Source organism: Rutilus rutilus (genome assembly GCF_951802725.1).
Source record: "Rutilus rutilus genome assembly, chromosome: 8".
NCBI classification, from domain to species: domain Eukaryota; kingdom Metazoa; phylum Chordata; class Actinopteri; order Cypriniformes; family Leuciscidae; genus Rutilus; species Rutilus rutilus.
In genome coordinates, this window is record NC_140222.1 from 3,059,361 (window position 1) to 3,081,258 (window position 21,898).

At 38.0% G+C, this 21,898-nt stretch overlaps 2 protein-coding genes across 4 annotated transcripts in view; both read right to left on the reverse strand.

Moving 5' to 3' along the window:
• LOC311295724 (GTPase IMAP family member 8-like) overlaps nucleotides 1-21,898 on the reverse strand; it is a 527,136-nt gene that overhangs the window by 454,684 nt on the left and 50,554 nt on the right. The gene's annotated exons all lie outside the window — the stretch shown is intronic.
• LOC311295720 (uncharacterized protein) overlaps nucleotides 1-21,898 on the reverse strand; it is a 43,743-nt gene that overhangs the window by 9,647 nt on the left and 12,198 nt on the right. The window contains exons 3-4 of one of the 2 annotated variants that reach the window (XM_084417210.1): nucleotides 18,746-19,423; nucleotides 6,102-6,761 (exon numbers count right to left, since the gene is read on the reverse strand). In XM_084417210.1, the coding sequence (XP_084273336.1) occupies nucleotides 6,102-6,761; nucleotides 18,746-19,423 (1,338 nt within the window). The remainder of the gene's footprint in view (nucleotides 1-6,101; nucleotides 6,762-18,745; nucleotides 19,424-21,898) is intronic. The other variant, XM_084417211.1, reaches the window with a different exon arrangement.

A 21,898-nucleotide genomic window follows, 5' to 3' on the forward strand; every position in this document is an offset into this window, starting at 1 on the left:
GACTCGGGAACAGCGCCTGCAGTAGCGGGCTCTGGAACAGCGCCTGCAGTGGCGGGCTCTGGAACAGCGCTTGCAGTAGCGGGCTCTGGAACAGCGCCTGCAGCAGCGGGCTCTGGAACAGCGCCAGGGACAGCGCTTGCAGTAGCGGGCTCTGGGACAGCGCCTGGGACGGCGCTTGCAGTAGCGGGCTCTAGGACAGCGCTTGGGATAGCACTTGCAGTAGCGGGCTCTGGGACAGCACCTGCCGTGGGAGCGTGCTCTGGGACAGGCTGAGATGAAGGACAAGAGGCTCCCTTTCTCCTCTTCTTTCTCCTAGGTCGCGGTGTGGAAGTCATAGCCGAACTAGTGACCGGTTGGAGAAGCTCAGCGGGATCTGTGACTTGAGTTGGAAGGGCAGTATCAGGCAGCGCTGACTCGGGTCGAGGATGACTCCGACGGAGAATCCCAAGAGATCCGTCTCCCTCGTTTGCCACGGAGATCGGTGGGTGTGGATGAAGCCTCGGGAGAAGAAACGGAGAGAACCTGATCCCCTTGAGTGACAACGGCCAGGACACGGCCCTCCGGGACCACTGGCAACGAGGCGGGTGGAGAGAAGATGGAGCCCCGCAACTCCCTTCGCGACAGGCAGTCCACCATGTCAGCAAACGGGCGGTCTACCAACCTCTCCCGTTCAGCAAGAGGCGGAGGAGCGTTGAGACCCGCTATGAAGTAGCAGTTGAGAAGGATGTCAGGAAGGAAGAGTCTCTTCTCATGAGCGACCCGAGCATACTCCTTAATGGACCTCTCTCCCTGAGGAGGAATCGGCAGCTTGCCAATTCTAATATCAGAGCCCGTCTTGTGCCACCACTCTATTAAAAGGTCTGCTTGGGACTCGACAGGCGAAGACCTTCTGTCTGCTGGGTTCGATGTTGGCTGGTTCATTCTGTTATGATGGTGCAAGGAAATGAACCCAAATGCAGACAGTATGCAAGTGAACTACGTTTATTACAGAAAAACAGGGAAAACAAAACCCACGAGGGGGCAAAACAAGACAGGTTAAACTATATTAGACTGACAACACTAGACTAAGACAAAAAACTAGACAATAAACTAACAGCTAAGACAGGATCAAACTCTTCACAAGACTTTCAACAGGTTACTCACGATAGGTTTCACATTGAATGACAATGAACCAGCACAGGACAGCAAACACAAGGGGATTAAATAGGGAGAAACTAATGAGGGAAACAGGTGACACAGGTGAAGCAATAATGACTAAACAAGGGTAACAAGGGGGCGGGGTTACGTGACGAGACAACGCAAGCACACAGCCCAAACAAATGGCCATGTGCTTACACATAAAACATGGGTCTGTCATGATCCTGCCTCAAGACCAGGGAAAATTAAAGACTAGATGGCAGAATCATGACACAGTGTCTATTATTTTTGTGTATACTCACAATAAAAACAAAGTGTTGTGCTTTTTGCCAAATAATGAAAAATAAACATGATGTAAGTTCTGCCTGCTCTCTGTCAGTGAAGTCCATTTTGAAACGCGTCCGAAAATGAACAATAACTCAGCGAATACTCAGTCAAACAGGCATACAGACGCACAGGCATGAAGCTTGAATTCTCTTCTTTTAAATGAAGTAATTTATATAAAAAACAAATATTTTCAGTTTATGTAATATGTATGAAAAGAGAGAGATGTCAGCTGTTCTCATCTCAGCTCATTGTAGCTAATTAAGTTTTAATGTGACCCCAGAGAGCGCGTGCTATTCAAACGCAAATTATCTGAGGCAATCCATGCAAACCTGTGAACGCCCACATCAGCTGGATAAAACACACCGCGAGTCTTATCAGACTCATGCACTTTATGTCGTCTTGCTTCGCTGTGAGGAATAATCCTTAGGAATCATTTATTTTCACATCGAGGAACAACGGATCCAGCTATTCAGAGGACTGTAGTAAGTTTTTTATTCTTAAGTGCTATGTTCTAATCGCGATATGCAATAGTGTCAGTAAACTGCAAAAGGACTGTTTAAATATGAATCGAGTGTCTGTGTGTTAATGAATGAACAGCACAGATGTTTACTACAGCTGTAAACAACAGTGCACACTTACATTAGTAAACATGTTATTTTTACATGAACACATCTACTAGTTTTGCTTTTACCAAACTATATTGCTATACTGAGATGAGTAAAAATCGACTGAAATATGTTGAAATAAAATGTCTTTGTATAAGCAACGTATTAAACTGCAAATTAACATTTATATGCAAATATTTCTGCTCATATGTTAAATATATAGTATGTGATGTTTTGTTAAAAATAAAGTAGGTATATTGAATTATCAACTAAGATGTTATTATAGTGTTTGTTCCAATATTCAAACTAATGAATCCTTAACTTTGCAATACATATGATAAAATCGATGTATACTTTTTAAAAAGAAAGATTACACTTGAAATATTGTTAAAATTGTAATTGTTGATTTATATGTGAAAACTGTTTAATAAAATAGTAAAACATAAATGTACAAGGTAGATGTAAGCAACATTTTAATAGGTCAATATAAACCTTCTCATTAAATTATTTATTATAGTTTTTTATTAGTGTCACATTTGGGGAGAGGATATATTCCAAAACATTCTGAAAATACAGTATTAGAATTAACTGCATAGTTACTAGAATTGTTTACCATGGATATTATGCAATTTGCATGCATACAAAATAAGTCCTCACATTCTTTACTTGTGGTACTCTCATTAGCTGCGTTTACATGGACACTTATAATCGGATTGACGGCTCAATTGGACTAAAAAACCTTCATGTAAACACCTTAATCGATCCGAATGAAATTTCGATCGGATTGAAAGGGGTGGTTTATCCCTTTTGTAATCCGATCGAGAGAACATGTAAACACTTGATCGGATTGAAACATAGACAGTATATAAACTGGACACAGCGACCCCATTGGATTCAACGGAGACAAGTGAAGTCAATTAGAGGCACTAACTTCCTGATGGTCGAGCGTACTGCGCAGACTCAAACTGAGCTTGACGACGTAGATGTGACGTGAGCAACCCGTCTGTCTTCTAGTAGCTGTGCCAAGCGAAATCTGAATCATTCCCTTCCGAAACTTGCAGAGACGGAGATTGTGAGTAGGAGCTGTCCATGAGCTAGGAGCAGGAGTAACTTTTGCTAAGTATTCTGATGAATTATTTTGTCATTTTGCCTCCATGTCCCCCCGATTGCGCGCGAGCTTCTCCTCCTGTCCATACGGTAATTCTCTACTGTGCGACAGAGAGTCGCGTGGTTATGACGCAATCGTTAGCCTATTTTTACAAAAACTGCTTCTACGGGGCCATAACTTAAGCTACAAGATAATGGAGCCTATTATACATTTTCGTGTTTCTTTAGAAATAAATAATGGACAAATGGAGTCTTTAAACGACTCAGATGTAAAGTTATTCGCTGTCAAAGTGACGCCAAAATGAATGGGAGTCAATGGGATGCTAACAGCAGGTGATGGTCTGATAGCCAATGGCGGCGCCCGGGGAAGCTTCAACATAATATGAAACGCTGCCCCCCTGGATTGAAAACCGAAACTGAAAGGACTGCGCAAGTGCAATGACGTTAGCGTAATGACGTATGACGCTCGGAACGAGCTGTTCTTCCTGTTGAATAAAGTGTCATATTAATAAGTTTCCCGTCATTGTAAAATTCTCATTTCACTCGCGCGTCTGTGAAGTGAAGCAGGACAACGTCCCACCAGTCCTTGTTTTGGATTCTCATCCACAGACGTCTGGTTTTGGCCGCGGGGAGGGGCATTTACTGCGTGATCAATAAGCAGCACGGCAAAACGGTTAATATGCTCTAAATTATGACCAGAGACGAATTAATATTACGTCTACTGTTTAAAACAAATAAAGAACCAATAGAGGAGAATATTTCACATCATTTTGAAGAAAAAACACTTAAGCAACAACACCCATTATTCAGAAGTCTTGTGGACACATGTTTTTGGCCCTATTTCAGAAAATGTAAGCTTAAGTTAAGTTCTGCCAGGAAGACTCAATCAGCGCGTCATGAATTAACTCACTTCTAACCAATCATGTGTTAACACTCTCAGTATAAAAGAATGGTACTTACATCCGTCTGAGTTCGCAGATACTGACGGCGCCAATTACCTCCATCCTCCCCAACCACCTCCAAGATGGTCCTTTCCCTCCATCCTCCCCACCACCACCAGGATGGTCCCTTCCTTTACCTCCAGGGGGTCGGCTGCGCCCCTGCCTTCATCTTCAGGCGGGATTTGCAGATTCCGTTACCCTCGCATTGCTTGCTAAGGACGGGGCCTACGCCAAAGACTATGCTTGCTGAGCTATTAATAAATTTACTCTTGTTATATCATTTTATCTCCCGAGTCTTTCTGGTAGAACTAAAAAAATTTGTTTTTTCAATAACCATGCATAAACATTATTCTCTCAAAAATACCAACATGTACATTCATGTTATTCACATATTATGGTAGCCCTGTTTGTGCTAAATAGAGTGTAATTACACATATGCCATTAATATGTTTATAAGCAACTGAAAAAAGCACAAATGTCAGGGCATGTCAGAACATCTCAAGGACCCCAAAAACACCTTAGACCCCAGAGGGTTAACTACTCCTTTTTAATTTTTGGGAAAAGAATCTCACATTAAATATTGATACATTTATACATTAAATATTGATCTGAGTTTAAATGATTTTATCAGCTTTCTTGTGCATAAGCTTAAAGGTTCCGCAAACTGGTTGTGTTGATGTGAGAAATGACCAAGGTCATGGAGTGATGCGCGATGTGAGAGCAGCCCCACTAATGTATACGCGAAACAATAATGAGTCATGACCAAGTGGCAACCTTCCAATCTCTCTCTTGAATCAACACTGAAGTGACTTAAATTGCAATTCATCAACTGGCCGCTAGAGACAGGCTCCAAAATCGAGTCAATCCCATAAACCCCCATGTTAAAATGCCCAACTTTACAGCAGAAATAAACATGTTTACAGTCTGGTGCAAAAAATGGTTTTGGTCTATAAAGCTAATGTTGCCCTTCATTACGACTGTGAGGGAGACGACTTACAACTCATCCACTTTAATTATATTAAGCCTTAAAGTTCTGCATAATTAAGGGCATGGCCACTTGAGTGACAGGTGGATTGCCGCTGATGTCACTACTAGCCGTTTGTCTGCTGTGTGTTAGCGTCACCTCACCTCCGCTAATCTGACTCTCTGCACATTTTCGTTTATCCGGGAGTGTGAAGCAGAAGAGTAGGCAAGCTTTGGGACAAACTATTACTTATGTTTAACAGATGCTCTGTCACATTGTTATGTGCATCACGATTAACATCCTCCACATTTAATTTAGTTTCATTTCCTACCATAGTCGCGGGTCTTTCATGCGGAGACTCTTCTCATATTTTTGATTAGTGTTACATTTTAAAATTCAATGGCCAAAAAGGATCTTTATAAAAGTTCACATTGTTGCAGATTAATTATAACATGGATAACATTAAATATTTTTTTATCAGGTTAAACATTGATTATTAGTCACTCAAACTCCTTTATCTAAACATCTCTACTTTATCTCTACTCTCTACTAACCGTCAGTCAGGTCACGCACATCTGCCATGCTTGTAGTTTTTAAACTCTTTACACGTGTTTGTAGTTCTGAACCGAATCCTCCAAAGTGCAGTGGGTTGTGGGTAATATTAGCCTTTATAGTGAGCACGGATCCACACTTCCAAAATCTACTGGAAATAGTAGACCATCCCAGGACTTCTGGCATTGTGCTCTTTTTAACATACTATGCTTTGAGACACATTATTCTAATCTCGCATACGATGGATAGTATGGGGATGCAGGGTCAGTGACTGTTATTCTGAAAGAGTCACTGAATTATTTCCTTAATTCATTTAGATTATATTTTTTAGTCCATTTTTTTTTCTCCTTGAAATTGGTAAAGGGTGTTTATCAATGTATGGTACTGTACTGTAATAACATGTAAGCTTATTACTGTATTCTCACAAATTCAAATGCTTTATTCAGAAATATAAATGAATCCACTCACCCAGTGTCTTGATCTTCTCCTGTAACTCTTTGATTTCATCATCTCTCACACTCAGTTTCTCCTCTAGTTCATCTCTGACTCTCTTCTCTGGAGCGCTCATATACATCTGAAGTGAATAGGGTTCAGTATTCATGTTCTCTATACAATCCAGAATCTTTGGGATCTCTACAGATTTTCTATCATCCTTTAACCCCATCACACTGTACCAACTCCCATAGAGACTCACGACGCTCTGAGATTCTGTGGATAACACAAAATCTGACACACTTCGGTCAACAGTGCGTTCAGTAATGAAAAGCACCATGAAGTGCTCATTAGAGTTAAATATTCTCTTAATCTTCTCCATTTCTGCTTTGTCTTCATTAGTAAGTGGACTGACAGGAGTAACGAGGATGAAATGATGAACTCCAGGATCACAGAGAGACACACAGTTGAGAGTCTCCCGCATCACTTCCTCCTCAGAGAGCCGAGTGAGAGCTGGAAGCTCTATTACAGTAATCTGCCGTCCATGAATCTTCCCCTCTCTCTTCACACACACTTTGCTCATCTCGTTCTGAGGTTTACTCGTTACCCCTCGAAATATTTTAGACACTGAGTTCTTGAATGTTGTATTAGATCCACACAGCACAATGTTCAGCTTTGCTTTTCCAGAAGTAGTCACTGAAACAATATTTAGAGACAGATGACTCAGTTTAGCTTTGGTAACAAATGTACGCTTCATTAAACAACAACAAAAATATAATATTATATATAATATTACATTATATCGGAATAGTTCACCCAAAAAGGAAAAAAAATATACTATGGAAGTCAATGAGACCAGAAACTGGTTACTGACATTCTTCTAAATATCTTCCTTTCTGTTCAGCAGAAGAAAGAAATTCATACAGGTTTGAAACAACATGAGGGTGAGTATATGATGACAGAATTTTCATTTTAAAGTGGAGTATTCCTTTAAGAGACATGTCTGCAATGTAGACTAGTGCCAATGGCATTGTTTATGTGGCTTGGTTGTTGGTTTTGAAGTATTTGGTTATGAATATACAGCAGAGAGTGGGAGTGTTTTGGGTGATGAAATAGTATTGAAAAGAAGTTGACAGTCTTCATTTACTGTATCCAATAAGCCAATACAAAACTCACCCAGCTGTTCTGTGGTTGAGTATTCCCTTTGATTAGGAACAAATTTACTATCTCAAATTAAGGTCTACCGTAATTAGCGCGATGCTTTGATTGCTGCTGTCAAGATGGTTGTCATCACCTAGAAACGCTGATTTTTATAGCCTACCGTCAGTCCTCATATTGTAATTAAATGAAGAACGCTATCAGTTTCACTATTAGCTTACTCTAGCGATGCAATCGCAACAACATGGATAACGCTGTTTGGCCTTGACTAACTTTATATGACATATGCGCCATATGATAGAGTTACACATCCCGCTGCCATTTCAGGGCTTGAATTTCGTTGCGGGAATGTGGGGATTGCGCAAAATTTAAACCATTCCCGCAAGGTTAGCTTTTATAGAGCGAGAAATTCCCACACAAATATATTCGCTTCATCTCAGAACAAATGATTAAAAAATACATTCACAGATGCGAGAAAAAATATGTCAAACCGTCTTTTATTTTCTAATTTAATTCCTCAATCAGCGCTGGACCGGCATCTCTGTCTTCCGCTGAGCCCTGGCCGTAAACAGATCATGTTTCACGCTGTCAATGCAGTGGTCTGTGTTGCTGATCTTATTCACACTATCGAGTGTAGGTGCAGCATTCTAACATTGAGTCATAATGAGCTGTTTGTGAAGAAATTATCCGCTTCCAAATGATGTCATTTTAATCACGAAATTGAAACATTAAAAAACAATTTGCTCTTTATGGTGTGCGAGTGATAGAGCGCGGCAGCAACGAACAACTGATCAGCTTGCAGCGTAACAACATTGAATGTTCAGCCGAACAGCTGATCATAGCTGTACAGGGCGCCTTATTATTTTTCATCTCCATAAATATATCTAGTAGTAAAGCTAATGCAAGGGCTAGAAATCTATTAATCTTTTGCTGATACTTCCTTGTCATCATGGAGAGCGCAGTTCATGGTTGCATAACTTGCATAGCAACGACAGACGCCACGGGAGAGCAAGCTTGTGGAAATGAGACAGCGGCGCGCCCGCGCTTTCCACTTGTTTTTACACATCTAATGTGCGTTCCATTCGACAGGGTCCATACGCAGTGTTCACTGCTCCCCTACTCCCTGAGCACAGTATATCAGTTGAAGTGGACTTCACTGACAATAACCGCTCATTTGAAACGCCCTGCAACGTCAACAAAGAAAGTTAACGACGGGGTCGCGCAGATTATGATATAACATAAATATATATAGGACTACATTCATATTTAAATTTTTTATAAAATGAAATATAATAAATATATATATATATATATATATATATATATATATATATATATTTACAATTATATTGCACTATTTTACAACTACCTAAAATAAAATCACTTTACTTCACAAACTAGCTAAGCTGGCTGCATTCACTGAGGTAAATTATAATCATCAAAAATAGTATATGTAATATTCACAACAATAACCGTTAAAAATACCGTCATTTAACAATGGCGAAATGTATGAATACTTACACACACGTTAGTTATGTCCGTTCTTACTGGTGATGACGTGGTGCGCGAAATGACAGTTGGGTGATCATCGCTCTCCACTTCCTGTGAAGTGATGTATCGATGTTCCCTTATTCCCTATGCCGTGCGCAGTGCCCTTCGAACTGAACATGTTCGCTCCCTTCGGATTGGAATCTCACTTAAGATGGCGGAATACCCTGTGAAGTCCACTTCGCAGTCCACAACGCACCTCTAGAGCGATGTTGTTGATTGTTTGAGCATGTGACTGCGTGTTTCTCCTTGTTTTCTATTGTTATGCGCAGTATATTTCCCGCACGCACAAACAGTTAAAAAACGAAATTCAGGCCCTGTATTTATTAAGACAAACCTAGTAAAAACGAATGCAGTCTATAGATACACTGACTTGGCAGCTCTGTGAGATGTAATACAACAGTGCCACCTACTGTCTACAGTGTGTGCAGAATTATTAGGCACGTTGATTTTCTGATCATATTTTATTTCCAGGAACATTTTGCCAATTCCAAACCATATTAAACTTAATAACTACTATTAATTTTCTATTTAATCATGTATAAGTGATATATAATTGTTCATGAAGGCTGGAAATGAAAAATGTCTTATTTTCAGGTGTGCAGAATTATTAGGCAAGTTTTCTATTATAGATAAAATAAGCCAAAAAAGAGATTTAACAAAGACTGAAAAGTCAAAAAATATTAAATCCCCATGAGAAGAATGCAAAACTAATGCAATACTAGAGATTGCAGTTAAAGCATGACCATTGGACAGTGAAATGCTCATTGGGTCAGCAGGGTCAGACAAAAACAGGTGGAGAAGAAAAAACACATGCTAACTGCAAAAGAATGAAGAATTAAGGTGAAGAATTAAGTGTGAAACCATCAGGAACCCTTTAGTCTTCAGCGCCACCATTTTCCAGAACTGCAACCTACCTGGAGTCTCCAGAAGAGCAAGGTGTCAGGGTCTCAGAGACTTGGGTTAGGCAAAGAATCCTAAAAAATAACCCCCTCTTAATAAGAATCACAAGCTGAAGAGTAGTAAAATACATGAAGACTGTTTTTTTATAGGCTTTATAGACAGACAGATTGAGAGTGACTCTTGAAGGACCAGCAACACATCCTCTTCTACCACTGTTTGAAGAATTCATCTTCCAGAATACATTTTAATACGTTTTGTGAGTTTATTTTTAGTCCATCTCCTACCCTGAAGTCCGTTTTGCAGAGATGGACTAAAAATTAACTCCCAAAACGTATTAAAATGTATTCTGGAAGATGAATTCTTCAAACAGTGGTAGAAGAGGATGTGTTGCTGGTCCTTCAAGAGTCACTCTCAATCTGTCTGTCTATAAAGCCTATAAAAAAACAGTCTTCATGTATTTTACTACTCTTCAGCTTGTGATTCTTATTAAGAGGGGTTCATTTTTTAGGATTCTTTGCCTAACCCAAGTCTCTGAGACCCTGACACCTTGCTCTTCTGGAGACTCCAGGTAGGTTGCAGTTCTGGAAAATGGTGGCGCTGAAGACTAAAGGGTTCCTGATGGTTTCACACTTAATTCTTCACCTTAATTCTTCATTCTTTTGCAGTTAACATGTGTTTTTTCTTCTCCACCTGTTTTTGTCTGACCCTGCTGACCCAATGAGCATTTCACTGTCCAATGGTCATGCCTTAACTGTAATCTCTAGTATTGCATTAGTATTGCATTCTTCTCATGGGGATTTAATAATTTTTGACTTTTCAGTCTTTGTTAAATCTAATTTTTGGCTTATTTTATCTGTAAAAGAAAACTTGCCTAATAATTCTGCACACCTGAAAATAAGACATTTTTCATTTCCAGCGTTCATGAACAATTATATATCACTTATACATGATTAAATAGAAAATTAATAGTAGTTATTAAGTTTAATATGGTTTGGAATTGGCAAAATGTTCCTGGAAATAAAATATGATCAGAAAATCAACGTGCCTAATAATTCTGCACACACTGTAAATGCATTAACATAAAAAGTGTGAGGTGAAACTCTTGCATAGACATAGGTTTGTCAATTAGCCTGAAATAAAATAAAATAAAATAACATCTTGTGCATCCTCACATCGGAGTCTCGAGTTAATGTACAAAGTTTGGTTTCGATACGTGACAGCGTTCCTGAAATATTAACTACTTCCTGTTTTGGCGACCTCGCCGCCGATTTTGTTTGGCTGTGACGGGCAAACGCTTCCGAAAATCAAAAATCCTTCTAGTAACTTTTGTGAGGCCTGGTCCAAGGATCATGTACGTCCAGTTTCGTGAAGATCGGACCAAATTTGTGACCTGTGAAAAATTAGTTTTCGCTTTCTGTTCAATCCAATATGGCGGACGAACGACATGGACTCGTGATGTCATCTTCGCGAGCAACTTACACCGGTACTGACCGTACGTTTTAAAGTTGGAACGGTGTCTCTGTCTCAAAGGGCCTAGGCGCAGGAGCTGGCCAAAATGTCTGTCCCGGGAATAATAATAATAATAATAATAATAATAATAATAATAATAAAACTTAAGAAGAACAATAAGTGTGCTGCTTTCAGCAAGCACACTTAATGATAATGAATATGTATTATGGTGCATATATTTAGCAGCATGCTCCTCTCTAGAGTTAATTTTTCTAGCCGACTAGCGAGTTTATGGTCACTGGATATGGTTTTTCTGAGGTAAATGTGACGTTACAAGCTGTTTTACTGACGTCTTTCCATGGTTGAAACACTGATTGGGCGATTCCATGTGACATGATATGGATTTCGATAAGTTGTACTATTAACACACTTTCAGATGCTCATTCATGTTTATTTCGCGCTATAACTGGTATTATTAAGGCGGAAGAGAAGATCATGTGCTGCTGCTTCTCTTGAGCGATCTCACGCCACAGCGCCAAAACGACATTTATGTTTTTGAATTTCGTAAGGAAATGGATGTAATTTGAAATCTGAGACTTTGTTTCATATCAATAGTAACAAAGCACAAAGATTATTGTGATTTATTGGATGGGATGCGCGCAACAATGTTACATTCATTCATCAACTGCAAACAGGATGACTAATCGATTCTTGGGATTTAAGAATCGATATCGGTTCGTAAATGAGAATCGATTAAAATCGAGAAATCTAAAAAAATTTACCCAGCCCTAGTGTTTAGTAGTTTTTGTTCATTTTCTTGTTTTGTTTGACATTTAATAAAAGCCCTATTCATCCATCAACACAGACACTATGTGCATGGTCTAAAGCGACCCGCCACATAAATAAAAATTATTATGCCATTGACTTTAGAGCAGGTTCAGTTGGTCAATGGCTCAATCTATTTCTGTTCCTCAAAATAGCAACGCTCCAACAATGCGCCAGAACACACCTCATTCTCAGACCAGCACGCCCTTGGGGGCACAAATGGGCGCAAATTCCTATTTAAACAACGTGGCACAGGACGTGAAAATGATAACTGAGTCAGGCTGAAACTAGCAAAAAACACTTGCGTCACGCTTGGCGCTGCATTGCGCCGGGTGTAAGATAGGGCCCACCAACTTTCAACTCTTTTCCTGTCAGCATTTACTAAAAAAGGCCAGCACCAGCATTTTTGACCATTTTCATAAATCTTTCATGGCCCCCATAATTTATTATTTATGAAGATTTATTTAACGGGTAAACTGGATTACATGGATAACATATCAAGAAAAAAGAACATTGTGATCGATGGAGTTCCTGATGTAAAGTTTGAAACATGGATTGAAGCTGAAGCAAAAGTAAAGAAACTTTTTCTGGAGCATCTTAAAATAGAACCCAAGCATATTGAATTTGAAAGAGGACATCGAATTGGGAAATATGATTCTACTGGACGACCAAGATCTATTCTGATTGAACTTCTTCGGTACAAGGACAAACAAGAAATACTGAAGAGAGCAAAGTCCCTAAAAGGCACAAAATATCAATGAGGACTACTCTGACAAGGTCCGCATGAAGCGAAAGGAACTGCTTCCTAAACTTAGAGAAGAGAGGAAAAAGGGGAACATCGCCTTCCTAAAGTATGACCAACTGATTGTACATCCTCCTCGATCCAGTTAAAATGCCTTACATGTAAAGGTATTTAACTGTTGCCTTTTGTTTGGTTTTTAACTCTTTATGTCATTTTCACACAGTTTCTCTGCAAGTAATTTGGTCTTTAATCCAGATGATATTGATGAGGATAGATCATATAATGACCTCATTCATTCAATTCATTCATTCTATATAATGACCTGGTTGACCCAGATAAAAATAGTTTAAATTTAAGGTCAAGTGATACATGTCATTATTATAATGAAGTTGAATTTAATGCACTGTCTAAAAGTAAATCAAATTATAATCAGGACATGTTTTCCGCTTTTCATTTGAATATCCGTAGTCTACCTAAGAATTTTGACTTATTCATGCAGTTTCTATCAACTTTAGAACATCAGTTTTCTGTGCTTGCTCTGACTGAACGTGGCTGAATGAGGACATCAGACAATTTTACTCCTTACCTCAATATAATGCTGTACATTTTTGTAGAACTAATAGAAAAGGTGGTGGAGTTTCTCTTTTTATGCATGACGATTTTGAATTCTTTGAAAGAAAAGATCTGAGTATTCATTTTTCTGAAACTGATGCAGAAGGCTGAGGCTTTGTCCTCTATGCTGGAGATTATCCCCTGGTTTCACAGACAGGGCTTAAGACTAGTCCTAGACTAAAATGTAAGTCTGAGCTGTTTCCACTGAAATAAACTTGCACTGACTGATCTTAAAAATATATCAGTGCCTTTTTAGTTTTAAGATCCACATCAGTAATGTTTTTTTCTAAGCATGTTTATAAAAATTACTTAAATGTCCTAATTGATCTATGGTCTAATCCTGGCTTAGTCTAAGCCCTGTCTGTGAAACCGGGCCTATAAGTGTTAAGAATAGGACTTGTATTCTTCTTGGAGATTTTAACATTGATCTTTTGAAACATGAATCTAATTCCTCCATTGAGTTCTTAAATACAATTTTTTCTTATTATTTCTATCCACTTATTGATAAACCAACAAGGATAACATGTTCATCGGCAATCTTAATTGACAATATACTAACTAATCATTTTGTAAATTCAATTACATCAGGTGTAATGCTCACTGATATTTCAGATCATCTCCCTGTATTTCTGCTTTTTACAAATTCTCAGCAAAAAAAGCCAACCTATAGTATGAAACATCGATTCCTGAAAACATCGATTCCTGAAACAGGAATATTTCTAAGCCATGGTTTACACCTGCATTAAGAAAATCTTCCATTACTAAAAATAAGTTGTATAAAAAATCTCTCATTAGCCCCACACCGTTAAATACTGCGTACTATAAAAAAATATAAAAACAAATTCAGCAAAGCTCTAAAAGATGCCAAGAAAAAATATTTTTCTGAAAAATTAGGAAATTCATGTGAAAATATAAAAAAGACTTGGAATGTTATAAATGAATTATTAAATAAAAAACAAACAACTCGAGAAATTTCATCTCAGTTATCCGATGAATTATCAAAATTCCATCGATATAGCAAACGGTTTCAATGATTTCTTTGTAAATGTTGGTCCTTCACTGGCAAAAAACATTGTGAATACAGGAAAATTTACTTCACAAATGTTTGACTTGCCTCATCCTTGCTTAAATGAATTTGATCCTCCAGACTAGAGCTAGTCTCATAAAGAAAGTAGCTTCCTCTATTATTGAGCCTTTAACTTATGTTCTCTCTTTGTCACTCAAAACAGGCGTTGTACCAAGAGATCTCAAATTAGCTAAAGTAACTCCCTTGTTTAAGTCTGGGAATTCACATTTATTTCATAATTATCGACCTATTTCAGTTTTACCTTTGTTTTCTAAAATACTGGAAAAATTAGTTTATAAAAGGATATTAAAACACTTGACAGAAAATTTGATCTTATATGATCACCAGTATGGCTTCAGAGAGAACATGTCTACAGAAATGGCTCTTTTACAGTTTGTCGATAAAATCACAAAAAATCTGCATGAGAAAAATAACACTATTGGTATATTTTTAGACTTGTCGAAAGCATTCGACACAGTAAATCATAATATTCTTTTAGCAAAATTAGAAAATTATGGTATTAAACATATTGGGCCCTATTTTAACGATCTGAAACGCAAGTGTCAAAGCGCAAAGCGCAAGTAACTTTGTGGGCGGGTCTTGGGCGCTGTTGCTATTTTCCCGGCGGGATAAATGACTCTTGCGCCCGACGCAAATCTAAAAGGGGTTGGTCTGAAGTAGCTTCATTACTCATAGGTGTGGTTTGGGCGTAACGTGAAATAAACCAATCAGAGCGACATCTCACATTCCCTTTAAGAGCAGGCGCACTTGTTCTAAAGCGGATTCCTATTATAACGGCGGATTTGCCAGGCGCACGCGAGGAGCGGTTCAAGGCCGAGGAGACCGACGTTCCCGTCAGGGACGTTGGGGATGGAGAAACACACCCAAATTAACTTTGGTTAAACAGGCGTATGATAATTTGGGTAAATGTGTAAGCTAGATGTATGCTTTTATAATAAACTATCTATCTATCTATCTATCTATCTATCTATCTATCTATCTATCTATCTATCTATCTATCTATCTATCTTTCGTAATAATGTATGATTTGCAAAAATGAAAACTGCTGCGTCTGTGTGTAGATGAGAGAATCAAAGTGTATGCACATTGAGCACACGCTACATTGATTATGGCCCTTAAAATAGCATATGAATAACATGCGCAACGCGCCACTGACTTTAAACTGTTTTTTTTTTCGGTCAGTGGCGCAATTGTTTTCTAAACCTGTAAAATAGCATGAGGGAACGTTTGCGCCGGAACACGCCTCCTCTTTGCGCTGAACCGCCCCGGGGAGTGCAAGTGTATTTCTTAGTTAACCGACGTGCTTCTGTGGAGGGAAAAGTCCGCTTTGCGCGGGTGCAAAATAGGAATGATACATGCGTCCGTGTACAAAGTCAATTGCGCTGGGTGCAAGATAGGGCCCATAGCCTTAAATTGGGTACAAAATTATTTGGAAGAGAGAGAGCAATTTGTTTATGTTAACAATCTGAGCTCAAGTAGGGGAAAACTTTTATGTGGGGTACCGCACACAGCAAAAACTCCAGTGTTAAATTAACACTCCTGGGAGTGTATATGAGTCCACACTCAAGAGTGTAAAGTGTTAAAATATGAGTGTTAAATTAACACTCAAGAGTGTTAAAGTTAATGAGATAATTAAGTGATTAATTGAGTGATAATTGATCATTATTGAAGACACCTGATGTTAACAAGCAGAATCACTGAAGGAGAAAATCTAAAATTGTAAGCCACCATTATGGTGATCAGTGTTTGCTTTAGTTGGGCTCTTGACCCTTATATGCTTACTTTAGTTTTTGTTGGGCTGTTGTATCTGAGTTATAACTGCCAGATGAACAAAGAAAAAAAGTGATCTGATGGTGTTTGTTATATTATGACAATCATCATTTGAACTTGATCACTGAACTCATTAAGATCATGATTTCTGACTTAGATTTATGTTGTTGATTACAGCATAACTGTGAATCTGCATAAATATCCAGAATTTTAGATATAATACAAAGGATTTCTTAAAAGTTGTTTTGAAAAAAATAAAATAAAAATCTTTCTTTTAGGCACACACAGACGTGAAGATTCAGCCTATGCATCTCAACAATGGTGACAAGCAGAATATTCAATTAGGAAAAGTAAATTACATAGATAATTCAGATCATAATTGATTCATACCGCAATGCATGATGGGAGCCATTAATGAGTTGTGATTGGTGGCAGACACTGCAACATGCTTTATTATTGTCACCATTGTTGAGATTCACAGGCTCATTATATATGTATGTGTTTCTAAATAAATTCATTTGAAAGTCTTTTGATCAGAACAATGTTTATTAAATGTTTTGGATTATATGAAAAATACTGCAAATCACATGCTGTAAAATCTCAGAGCTGCTGTAATTAACAAGTTAAACCAAACTATCTCAGTAAGTTTAGTTTTTCAGATCACAACATGATTATGTCAAAACATAACCAACACCATCAGACCCCATGGTCTCTTTGTTCATCTGACTGTTATAAATCAATAACAGCAGACAAGCAAAATTGAAAGTAAACATATAAAGGTCAAGAGCCCAACTAAAGTAAACACCGATCACCTTAATGGTGACTTACAATTTGTGATTTTCTCCTTCAGTGATTCTGCTTGTTAACATCAGGTGTCTTCAATAATGCTCAATCATCACTAAATTAATCACTTGATTACCTCATTAACTTTAACACTCTTGAGTGTTAATTTAACACTCATATTTTAACACTTTACACTTTTGAGTGTGGACTCATATACACTCCCAGGAGTGTTAATTTAACACTGGAGTTTTTGCTGTGCAGGGTCCATTTTGGGACCTCTATTATTTCTAATTTATATCAATGATTTAAGAGTTGCTTGTAAAAATGTTATGCCACTCATGTTTGCAGACGATACATGTCTTCTATTATCTCATTCTAACATTGACACATTGATAAGAGAAGCAAATGAAGAATTACAAAATATTTCTAAATGGTTTAAAGTAAATCAACTCTCTCTTAATATAGAAAAAATGAACTTTATGATTTTTAGCACAAAAAACAAAGGAGATTGTCAGGACATAGAGGTATCAATTGATGGTTTAAAAATTAGCCAAGTGAACCAAATAAAACTTTTAGGTGTTATTGTCGACCAAAAATTAACCTGGAAATATCATATTCAACATGTTTGTAGAAAAATAATGAAATCTGTTGGTATACTGAGTAGAGTTCGCTCTTTAATTGATATTTCATGTATGAAAACATTATATTACAGTTTAATCTATCCCCACATTCTGTACTGTAATATTGTTTGGGGTGCAACATGCCAAACATATCTAAATAAGATTTTATTAATACAAAAGAAATTCTTAAGAATTATGAGTAATTCAAATAGATTGTCATCATCTGCTCCGCTTTTCATAAAATATAACATTTTGACAATATTTAATGTTAACATCTATTGCATAAATATCTTTATGTACAAGTATGTGAATATGATAAATATTATGCCCAGAGCTTTTAATAATTTTTTCATGTATTCTTCGGATGTTCATGCCTACTCCACAAGGCGCTGTAAAGACTTTTATCTTCCTTTTTGTAGAACTATAGCCAATCAATCTGAAATACAGAGGACCTTCCCTCTGGAATCATTTAGACCCCATTTTAAAGGCTAAAACCACTCTAAACTCTTTCAAAAGAGAGCTGAAAATAATGTTAACATGTAAATAAGTTTATCTTGTTAATTTGTTATATTGAAATGATTGATGTATTGATTGTATTGTCTTGTTTGATCATGTAATTTTATGTCCATTTAATGTGATTTTGGGGAGGTGGTTTTATAAGACCTCATGGTCTTCTCACTCTCTCCCGCACAGTATTTTCGTTTTCTTCTTTTATGGATTTGTAAAGTTGTATTTTAAATGTTATATGTGCAAATAAACTTTCAACTTTCAACTTTCAATATCTGAATATGCAATATATCAAAAGAAAGACAGGGCCTCTGCTTTTAAACAATGCAAAACAAAAAAGTTTTATTCTAGCTTCATGCATTAACATATGGGTACGTTTCATTAAAAAGCACCATTTTGAACAAAAAGCTGAGAATATCATGTTTTGATAAAAAATACAAACACTTCTATCACTTGTTTCTGCTTCTTCGCCAGTGTTTTGATCTGGAGATTCTGTACTCTTTCAGAAGATGTGTAATAGTGCCACCATCGCATATGGCATAACAGTACAGTAATAATACGGAAGGCGCAGAATGCCATATAAAAAAAAAAAAAGGGGGGAAAAGTTAGAGAACAATTTTTTTTGTTAATGAGCATATTCTTTGAGGTATTATTCTTAAAAAAGACTTTAACAAACCTCCTCCATCGCCTCCTGTTTTTGTGCTCTGATTGAATTGTCCACCCCCTTTGTGATCAGAATTCTCTGGATCTCCATCCACTGATGTTCCTTCACCTCCAGCATCATACATGTTACAGACGAGAAATTCTTCATGTTCTTCCTGGAGTATCTTCTCTGTCCTTCTGATCATCTCAGAGTGCCATCCTGCGTTTCTTGCATCAAACTGAAGATGCTTTGCTTTACACTCTTGTATAAAATTTTGGACGGTGTTATCCATTACAATAGAAGCCCATTTGTATGTGCGTGTCTCTTCATCAGTAGTCAGCACTATAGTGTGTTTAATGGCCTTCACACTGAAGAGGTTCAGCACATATTTCACTCTTCTCAGGTCCTCCTCACTGAAGTCATTAAACTGCAGGACGAGTAAGATCACATGAGGTCCTGGATCAGACTGAGACACACACTCTCTCACTCTCTGTGTGATCTGATGCTGTGTGAGATGTGGCTGGAGCAGGTGAGAACTGTTGATGACTGTGAGGTTTCTCTTCTCCACCGTTCCCCTGATTCTCACACTCTGCTGCTGTAGATAAGATGAAGGAGCTTCACTGTGAAACGCTTCTGTTCCCAGTATATTGTTTCCCACTCGGCTGTTTTCTGACACATTCTTTCCCAGCAGAACAATCCTCAGATCACTCACTGAAAAAGAGCACAGACACACACACATTGGGTTTCAATGTTTTATGTACTTTCTAAAGATATAATGCTTTTTATACTGTACAAATCGTGTATTCTAGCCCCTAACCCAGCAGTCGGGAACCTAAGAGCCACACCTCGCACTTTTATAGAAATCATGTGGCTTTCCAGGTCTTAGTTTAGTTCAGTTTATTCATCCCTTAGAAAATTTGGTTTGCACAGGTGCCACACATCACATTAACACAGTCTCACGCATAAACATTCAAAACAAAGAAATTAAAAGAACATAAATAAGAAACTAGTAAAAAAAGAAAATGATAAAAGAAATGGGAGGGGTGGATGGATGGGGGATCCAATTACCATCAATTCAAGTATCAACATATTACCCGTGGTTACAGACGATTTATCATGGATATAGAAGTTGGTATGAATAAGTTTTTAAACCTCCTTGTTCTCCCCCAAGTTTCCCTGTCTATGGCCTGATGAGAGGACAAACTCTGTGTAATGGATGTGATTAATGTCTTGAAGCAATGTCTGTTGAACTCCAATCACCTTTGAAGCTGTCTTAATCAGCTGTCCGGGCCGCTTCCCGTGTACCGACAAGGACATGAAAGGTTCAGTAGATTATTTGCTCTAAATGAATGGTTAATGTCATGGTGTAATGAACAGAAACTGCTCTTTGTAAATAATTGGAATCTGTTCTGGGAGCGACCTAGGCTTTACCGTGTTGATGGCCTTCACCCCAGCAGAACCAGAGCGGATCTTCTGTCAGACAACATCTCCAAGATGCTATTGAAGGGTCCGATTCCAGAATCCACTGCCACTTCAATGTATATACAGTATGTATGTATTTATATATATATTATTTTATTTTTTTAGCTAGTGATTTATAATCAAGTTATTAATCGATAATCAATATTTTTGAATGACGACGTCAAGCGTATGTTAATGCATTTATTTTACTTTTCATCTTCAATCACTAGAGAATAAGATTGTCTGCACCTCTCACTGAGAGAAAGAACATGCTATCTGTATGGGAAACGTTCCTGTTTAGAGCAGAACTTGACCAATTTCAACCTCTATGAGGCTGGAAGCTGTGTATCTGTGTGTGCTAATATTCTTTGTTACAGGTCAGACTCGCAGACTTGAACTTGCTGGGTCACTCCGTGCCTAAACCAAGGTCTTGGTGCCTTCCGGATAATCTATAGATGATATGCATCTGCCTATCTGTCTATGTGTGGAAATTTCCTCTGTTTATCTATTACTTAGCCAATCAGAATGATTCAAACGGAAGCTTAGTGACCTTAGGGAAAGGTGAATCTTCAATAAATTTTCTTCAATTTATAATAATTCTGACTCTTGTCTTCAATTGACTGCAGGTTTTCATTCACCATATCTGGTCCTTGAGTCTTTAACTGTAAATTTCCCTACACTATGCACCATATGACTAGTAAGTCAAACCTCAAATCACAGTCATTGTTCCTACCCACTTAATTGATAGTAATGTGTGTGTAGTCCATTCTATAGAGACTGTATATATTTCCTGAATAGTGATTTCAAACAATAAATCTATTATAGGATCTAGATCTGATTGTGATTAAACCAGAAAACCCCCAAAATAGTGAACAAAAACCATCTCTAAAGCTTGGGCTCCTAAACATTAGATCACTCACACCTAAAGCCGGGTGCACACTGTGCGATTTTGGCCATGATTTGACCGTTGCAAATCCTAAAAGAATCCTCTGATCCTAGACCAAAATCTGAAGTTGTTAATCAATCTTTGATCGTTAGTTTGACGTTCAAAGACAGCCAATGACCGTTGAGATCAAATTTAACCTCAGATGAAATTCTGGCAGTGTCAGAAGATTTGACTCACAGACCTGCAGTGATTCTCCTCAGACGACTGTCAAATTATCTTCGTTTTTCAAGACAAGCCATGACCAAAATTAACATTAGATATTTCTTTGTAGCCACCATTTCAATCCTGCGTGTAATGCAGCTCACATCACTGAACGTGTCATTGATTGATGATGTAAAACTCCGGACAAGGTTTCTTGCGTGCATCCATTTTTAACGTTTCTTGACTGTCGTACAGTCTGACATTAATAACAACTGAGATCTTACAGTGTGACATGGCTTACAGCGACGATCATATTCATACAGTCTGACAAGCAACAATCGCAAAGGAAGATAATAAATCGCACAGTTTGCGCCCGGCTTAAAGCGGTTATTGTAAATTAAATGATCACAGATATTAGTTTTGTGCCTGACTAAGACCTGGCTTAAACCAAATGATTATTTCGGTCTTAATGAGTCTTCTCCACCAGACTACTGTTATAAGCATGAGCCCCGTCTGATTGGTCGTGGCGGCGGTGTTGCAACAATCTACAGCGATATTCTTAATGTTACTCAGAAAACATGACACACGATTAATTCATTTGAAGTGTTTGTGCTAAAAGTTCACTCTCAGATATAAGT